Consider the following 7475-nt stretch of genomic DNA (forward strand, 5'->3'; position numbering starts at 1 on the left):
GAAGGTCTCCATCACTTGGCCCTGAGACGGGGGTTACTCTTGGTTGGCATGGCCCGTCTGAGGAGCCCTTCAAAGAACCGGGCTTCTCCCTGTGCACAGATTCACATGTACGTCCCTCCCTGTGACAGTCATTCTGACAGGATCAGGGGACAGCGCCTCCAGTCTTGATTTACACTTCCCTGACAGCTGGTGCTACTGAGCATTGTTCATTGGTTGTCTCTAGTTCTTTTAAGAACCCCCCATTAAGTCCTTTGTCTGTGTCTTTACTGACTGGCTGGTTTGGTTTGCTTTGGTTTATTCTGGTTTTAACAAATGCTGGCACAGTTGTAGAGAAAGGGAAAATCATATACAATGTGATTAGGAATGTAAATTAATGCAACCATGGTGCAAAACAGTGTGGAGATTTCTTTCAATCTTTGAGCTGCAGCTTCCATATGATCCAGCAATCTCATTCCTGGACATGCAACAAAAAACCTGAACTCATTGTGTCACAGTGGAACCTGCTGCACTGCTTACAGCAGCACTGCTCACAACGGCCAAGATTTGAAATCAACTAAGATGTCCATCATCAGGTGAATGGATAGAGAGAATATGGCATACACACATGATGGAATACTATTCAGCTACAAAAAGAGTCAAGTTCTCTCATTTACATCCAAATGGCTGGAGGTGGAGGACATCATGCTGAGTGAAATGAGCCAGACACTAAAACAAATACTGCACGCTATCTCTCATGTGGGAGCTAAAAATTCAAACAGTAAACCTTCCCTCTGAGCACAGAATGTTATGATTGGAGGCCAGAGAAGAAGAGGAGTTAAAGGAGTTGTGACCAAGATAAAGAGGGACTGAGAGTGGGAGGGGTTCAGTGTCAGGCATGATATCCCCCCACTCCCTGATTCTGAGGACCCTGGGACAGGTAGGTGGGTGCCCTGCCTCTGAGAGCTGCTCCCCACTGAACCCTGACAGCTGTCCCTCACACACAGGACCCCAGGCCTCCACCTGCAAGGAGCTCGACTCTGCCCCAAGCTCCAAGGAGGCTGGAAGAGGACTCCAACCTCAAGAGGACAGCTCAGCTCTGTGAGAGCCTGCCCAGGGAGCACGGCCACACCAGGCCTGGACTCTGACCAGGGAATGGGAACAGGGAGGAGTGTGGTTCTGAGCACCCAGGTGTGGTAACCTGTGATGCAGGAATGAAAGCTAGCCATACCTGGGTCCCAGTGTGCACCTGACACCCCAGGGAAGTGTCATCCTTGCTGGAGGGATTCGTGAACTCTGCTGAACACTCCCCACATGAAGCAAAATCTTCCCTAATGTTTTCTGTATTGGTTTTTATGCTTTTCACATGATGCAATTAAACACAAATACAGTTTTATTTGGCTCTTTGGATCAATTGAGTGCTTTTTGTCAGCATGTATCACTCTATGTGCTGGGGTTACAGCTTTGACCAACAGCCCTAAGTCTGTGCTTATGGGCCCTACATTCTAGAGGTTTCTCTAAATTAAATGCAGCCATTTCAGTGAGTTACCTAACAGTCTACTTGTTTATATGAAAGGCAGTGTCAGGGAAGGCACTGTGGCACTGGGCAGGGTAAGCTGCCACCTGCAATCCAAGCACCCCAGATGAGAGCACCTGTGTGACTCCTGACTGCCCTGCTCGCTGCTCGCCCACCTGCACAGCAGGGGAACATGGACCTGGTGCTTGGGTCCCTGCATCCACATGGAGCCCTAGTTGGAGCTGTGGGCTCCTGGCTCCAGCCCAAGACATAGCGGCCTTTGGTTAGTGAACCAGTGGGTGAGAAATCCCTTGGAGATTTTCTGCTGCCTTCCCAGGTACATCAACAGGAAGGTGGGTGGAAGCAGAACAGCCTGGACTCCAAGAACCCCAGGATGTGTGGTGCTGGCCTTGCAAATGACATTTAACTCACTGACGACAGCCAATGCTGCCGCTGAGCTGTTATTGAGAAGCAATGATCCCCCGGACTCACATCAGCAAGGCAGCTGACCACAGCGGGAACAGCTGTCCCTGGGTGACAGGAGAGGGACCCTGCTAGGGTCCAGCTCAAGACTGAAAGAGGGGGTGGGAGGGACCACAGGGAGATGTGGAATTGATAGGGGAAGAGCTGAGAGGAGGTGAGGTCAGGATTGTTTTTTTTTTTAAGATTTATTTATTTTTATTAGAAAGTCAGAAATACAGCGAGGAGAGACAGAGAAGGAGGGTTCACTCCCCAAGTGGCCACAAATGGCTGAGGCTGAGCCAATCCGAAGCCAAGAGCAAGGAGTCTCTTCTGGCTCTTCTACAGGTGCAGGGTCCCAAGGCTTTGGGCCATCCTTGACTGCTTTTCCAGGCCACAAGCAGGGACCTGGATGGGAAGCAGGGCCACCAGGATTAGAACTAGCACCCATATGGGATCCTGGCACGTTCAAGGAGAGGACCTTAGGCACTGGGCCATTGCCTAGGGTCTTGTGCACAGGATTCTAAAGCAGCAGGTGCCCAGGTCTCAACATGCTGTGCCCTGAATTTTAACATGAATTCACTAAGCCCAGCTGGGTCCCAGCATTCCGTATTTGATGCATCCTGTGGGGCTGCCTGAAATCTAATATACTCCTGATGTGAATCAAGTTGAACAATAAAACACACACAGGCCTAGGTATAAATAATCATAAAAATTGGCGAATAAAAATGGGCACGTCCTCATCAGGTCTCTCAGGATCCCTCAGCTGGCCCCGGGCCTATCCTCAGGGAGGGACATCACACAGGCCTGGGCAGCCGGGCACAGGGTCAGGGCACAGTCCCTGCTACCCGCCTGGCCCTCAGGGTCTCAGTCCCAGGGCAGGTCTGGGCCAGGGAAGCAAGTGCAGGGGAGTCCCCACCTCCTCCAGGGTCACTTCCCCTCTCACAGACTGAGTGAGCTGCTTCTGCCCGGACACTCGTGACGCGGCAACAGCTCGCACTCCCATTGGGCGAGCGGCTTCCAGACGAGCCAATCAGCGCCGTCCTATCCCGGTTATAAAGTCGACTGCGAGGCTTCAGCATCGGAGTCCTCTGAGCCGTCCAGGATGGGGTCCATGGCGCCCCGGACCCTCCTCCTGCTGCTCGCGGGGGCCCTGGCCCTGACCGAGACCCGGGCGGGTGAGTGCGGGTCGGGAGGGAGACGGGCTCTGCGGGGCAGGAGCGAGGGGAGCGCGGAGGGGACACAGGACCCCGGGGAGCCGCCTCTCCCAGACCTCACTCCCCCTACACCTCGCCATCTCACCGACCCCGGCTTATTCAAGACCCTCCTCTCTCCTCGCCGCCTCATCTCGCGGTCCCCACACTCCCTTAGTCTCCGCCCCAACCCAGCTCCGCACTCCTGGGTCCCAAGGGTCCCGCTCCGGGCGGGGTCGGCCCTGGTCTCAGCCCCTCTCTCCCCCAGGCTCCCACTCCCTGAACTATTTCCACACCGCCGTGTCCCGGCCCGAACTCGGGGAGCCCCGCTTCATCGCCGTGGGCTACGTGGACGAGACGCAGTTCGTGCGCTTCGACAGCGACGCCAAGAACCCGAGCGCAGAACCGAAGACGGAATGGATTCGGCAGGTGGAGCCGGAGTACTGGGACGAGCAGACACAGATCTCCAAGAACAATGCACAGACTTTCCGCGTGGACCTTCAGACCCTGCTCCGCTACTACAACCAGAGCGAGGCCGGTGAGTGACCCGACCCTCCCCACGTGCGCCCAAGGCGCTCCGGGTCCCCGGGGCCGAGGTCCCCCACCCCGAGACTGCGCGCCCCGCGGAGACCCTCGGCGGGAGGAGCCGCGGGACACGCCCGGGTTTCGCTTTCGGTTTCAGCTGAAATCCCCGCGGGTCGGTGAGGGCGGGGCGGAGCTGCGTGGCCAGGGCTGACCGCGGGCGGGGACAGGCTCTCACACCATCCAGAGGATGCACGGCTGCGAGGTCGGGGCGGATGGGCGCCTCCTCCGCGGGTACCAGCAGTATGCCTATGATGGCAAGGACTACCTCGCCCTGAATGAGGACCTGAGCTCCTGGACCGCGGCCGACATGGCGGCTCAGAACACCCAGCGCAAGTGGGAGGCAGTGGGTTATGCTGAGTTCTACCGGGCCTACCTGGAGAGCGAGTGCGTGGAGTGGCTGCACAGACACCTGGAGATGGGAAAGGACACTCTGCAGAGAGCAGGTGCGCGGGGCTGGGAGGGGCCGCCCTCACCCACCTCCCCCGGGGCTGGGGCAGCAAGGAGGGGAGGAAAGTGGGAGCCAGGCCAGTGTCCCCCTCTCCTGCCGGCCACAGCAGGGATGTCCACCTGGGTTTGGAGTTCAGAGCCAGAGACCCACTGTTCCCTCAGGAGAGGAGGAACCTGGGGAGGGACACGGGCAGGGGAGGGGGAGAGGCACAGAAGATTCTGGAAAGGACCCTCTAGGTACCCTGCACTCCACCAAGATTTTGTTGATCCTGGCCCTCCCAGGCCAGTCCTCAGCCTCAAGCCAGTGAACTGGGAGGTTTCATTACAGGCTATCTTCCCCTCAGAGACCTGGGCTCTCCTACCCTAGCCAGATACCTGATTCTAGAACTTTCCAAACACTACATTTGTCGCATTGTCTTTATCCAAGCAGCATCAGGGTTTTGACCTCCACCACCCCATTTCTGCAGTCCACTCTCAGGAAGGTCACCGAGTGTAACTTTAGTGTCAGGGGAAGAACATGAAAGGCCTGAATTTTCCAAATCTTCCCTCAGACCCTCCCACAGCACATGTGACCCACCACCCAGTCTCTGACCAGAAGGCCACCCTGAGGTGCTGGGCCCTGGGCTTCTACCCCAAGGACGTCACACTCACCTGGCACCGAGATGGGGAGGACCTGACCCAGGACACAGAGCTGATAGAGACCAGGCCTGCAGGGGATGGAAGCTTCCAGAAGTGGGCAGCTGTGCTGGTGCCTTCTGGAGAGGAGCAGAGATATACATGCCATGTGGTGCATGAGGGGCTGCCTGAGCCCCTCACCCTAAGATGGGGTAAGGAGGGCAAAGTGGACAGAGCTTTCAGCAGGGGCAGGGCTGAGCCCTGGGGTCAGAGCCCCTTATTGTCCCTTCTCCTTTCAGAGCCTCCTCAGCCCACTGTGCCCATGTTGGGAGTCATCGCTGGCCTGGTCCTCCTGGCAGCTGTGCTCATTGGAGTTGTGGTCACTGTTGTGATGATGATGAAGAGGAAGCGCTCAGGTAGGGCAGGGTGAGGGCTGGGTCTGAGTCTCCTGTCCCCTGGGGAAAAGGTCTGCTGCCCCATTCCTGGGAAGCACCATGCACACACACCTCCACCCCTAGATGAACCCCAGGTGCTCACACTGGCTCTGGTGTGAAGCTTGAGTGAAGATGGAGGACGAACACTCCCTTAAGATGACTCTGCTCATGGGGACCTGAGTTCCAGCAGCCCCAGGTCAGGGGAGGTCCCAGCTGAGGACACACCTCAGGAGAGGTGCCTTCTCACCCTTTCCTGGGTCTGCCAGCCACAGTTCTAGAAACTTCTCTGAGATGATCCATTCCCCTCGGCTTCCTCTAGGCAGGTCCTCAGGCTGTGCTTTCTCCCTGCCTCTCACGACATGTTTTCTCTCCCCGGTGGGAAAGGAAGGATCTACATTAAGGCTGCAGGTAAGCACTGGGGTGTGTTTGGGGGGTGGTGGAGCCCCAAGGACCTTGCCCGTGGAGAAGCTGCTCTGCCCACCGGTCGCTCCTCCCTCAGCAACACCCCTGGGGTACTCTCCAAGTTCTGATTGGTTCTCCCAGATGGGACAGTTCCCAGGGTCTGACTGCTCTCTCATAGCTTGAAAGGTGAGACCTGGAGGGCCCAAAGGGGAGAGGGGCAGGGTAAGGGGACACTGAGGGACTGGGGAATTCCTTGTAACTGAACATTTTCAAAGTGTGCTGTGCTGTTCCTGTCCTCATGCAATGACCTCAATTTTTCAACTTGTTTCTGTAGTTTGAGACAACTGCCTTGTTACGACAGATTTACTGAAGTCTCCATCTTTGTTTTTTTCAAAAAGCCCTGCCTTCCCTTCCTGCAAAGGCAGCTGACTATGTTCCTGTGGGCACAGTGTGAGGTGGGAGCCTGGCCCTCCCAGCCCAGCATGGGGTCCTCTGTCCCTGTCTCAAGTTGGGTCATTTACTGCAGCTTCATCCTTCCCTGTGCAATTCATTTTTTTTTTTTCAATTTCAATCACGAGGTGTTAGTGAGAAAATTAAAAGAGGAAATTCCAAAAATTGGACAGAGAAAATAAACAGAAGCACCAAGAACCTTCCAGATTCTATGTGTTTGCTGTGTTGAATATGTTGCAGATGGGGACAAGAGAGGCAGGGAAGTCTTGCGTGAGGACAGGGCTGTGCCCAGGCAGTGCTCTGCCAGGGACCAGAGAACTGCCGAACAGCAGGAGTGACTCCATTTTGTTATTTCCTCACTTTGTAATGATCTTGGAATGCAAGATCCAGTTATCCTTCACCTAGTTTCCTCGTAACCTTTCACCTGTAATTGTTCACCCAAGATAACGGTTGTCATGGTGACCTCTGCCCTATCTGGCCCACACCCTGCTGTAAGCCCCCCCTCCCCCCCCCTGCCTTTACCTGCTGCTTAAATACTGCCTGAGAAAATCAAGTTTTCGGAGCTTGATCAGACCTCCTGTCTTCTCCCATTCTTCGTGTCTACTGAACCCCCAAATCGTCGGTTCTCTCCCAAGGTCTCCGTTGAAGACCTCGCGGGCCCAGGCAGTGCTCTATCCATCAGGTTTTCTCTTGGTCATTGCTAACCAGGCTCAGCTGTCCCCGTGTCCTGGTTTTCTTGGCAGCATGTGCTCACCAACACCTGCCATCACAGGACTCAGCCGTGGCTAGGCTGCCCTGTCTCGTGCACCCAAGGCAGTGGAGGCTGCATGGGGCCATGGCCATCAACTCTAGGGCTTAAGTTCATCCCTCAGCTCCATCCTCGTATGTTCATTTTGCTCCTTAGTGTGCCTGGCTGATTGTATCTACTCTTCCTGTGTGTGAGCTCTAATGGGCTTCATTTTTGTGTGTTCAGGACACAGTGTAGGAGGGAAGCAGGGGGGCAGAGGGCACTTGTGAGAAAGCTCAGGCCATGGGGACACCAGCAGGAGGAAACCTGCTCAGCAGCAGCCACAAGTGGTGCCTGTCTCAGACTCCACTAATGAACCACTGGGTCTGGAAGGGGCAGGTGCTACATGCTCATCACTCAGCTGACTTTGCTGTGGGTCAGACCCAGTGCTGGGCAAGGTAGCCCACAGTGGATATGAGGGCCAGAACAGCTGGCTGTCTCACCATCATGGTCAGCATGCACTGCCCTGAGGAGGTGACCCTGAGGAAGGTTGGAAGGACACAATGAGTCATCTGCAAAGGTGTCTGGGCAGGTTCTGTGCAGGCAGGAGACGGCCAGTGAAAATGTCTTGGGCAGGAGCAAGTCTGCACACAGAGCAAGTAGCCATTAAG

The 7475-nt window shown here is 55.6% G+C and overlaps 1 protein-coding gene across 3 annotated transcripts; it reads left to right on the plus strand.

The window, feature by feature from the left end:
- The first annotated feature begins 3006 nt into the window (after positions 1 to 3006).
- LOC121160160 (patr class I histocompatibility antigen, B-2 alpha chain-like) lies at positions 3007 to 6285 on the plus strand. 3 transcript variants are annotated; one of them, XM_040985811.1, is made up of 8 exons: positions 3007 to 3129; positions 3413 to 3682; positions 3897 to 4172; positions 4728 to 5003; positions 5091 to 5206; positions 5600 to 5633; positions 5769 to 5813; positions 5962 to 6285. In XM_040985811.1, exons 1-7 carry the CDS (start codon positions 3057 to 3059, stop codon positions 5789 to 5791), a joined length of 1068 nt encoding a protein of 355 aa, XP_040841745.1. In that variant the 5' UTR covers positions 3007 to 3056; the 3' UTR covers positions 5792 to 5813; positions 5962 to 6285. The 3 variants fall into 3 exon arrangements, 2 of the variants coding, with proteins under 2 accessions (XP_040841745.1, XP_040841746.1); XM_040985812.1 differs by having other exon boundaries at positions 3008 to 3129; positions 5778 to 5813; XR_005884505.1 differs by having other exon boundaries at positions 5600 to 5813.
- The last annotated feature ends 1190 nt before the right edge of the window (positions 6286 to 7475 follow it).

The sequence above is a fragment of the Ochotona curzoniae genome, unplaced genomic scaffold (genome assembly GCF_017591425.1).
Source record: "Ochotona curzoniae isolate NIBS_2020 unplaced genomic scaffold, NIBS_Ocur_1.0 contig_4369, whole genome shotgun sequence".
Taxonomy (NCBI): domain Eukaryota; kingdom Metazoa; phylum Chordata; class Mammalia; order Lagomorpha; family Ochotonidae; genus Ochotona; species Ochotona curzoniae.

Coding starts and splice junctions, on each gene's coding strand:
- LOC121160160 (XM_040985811.1), top strand. CDS start 3,057: ATGGGGTCCATGGCGCCCCGGACCCTCCTCCTGCTGCTCGCGGGGGCC. Junction 4,173..4,727: donor GGACACTCTGCAGAGAGCAG/GTGCGCGGGGCT, acceptor ATCTTCCCTCAG/ACCCTCCCACAGCACATGTG. Junction 5,634..5,768: donor GATCTACATTAAGGCTGCAG/GTAAGCACTGGG, acceptor TGGTTCTCCCAG/ATGGGACAGTTCCCAGGGTC.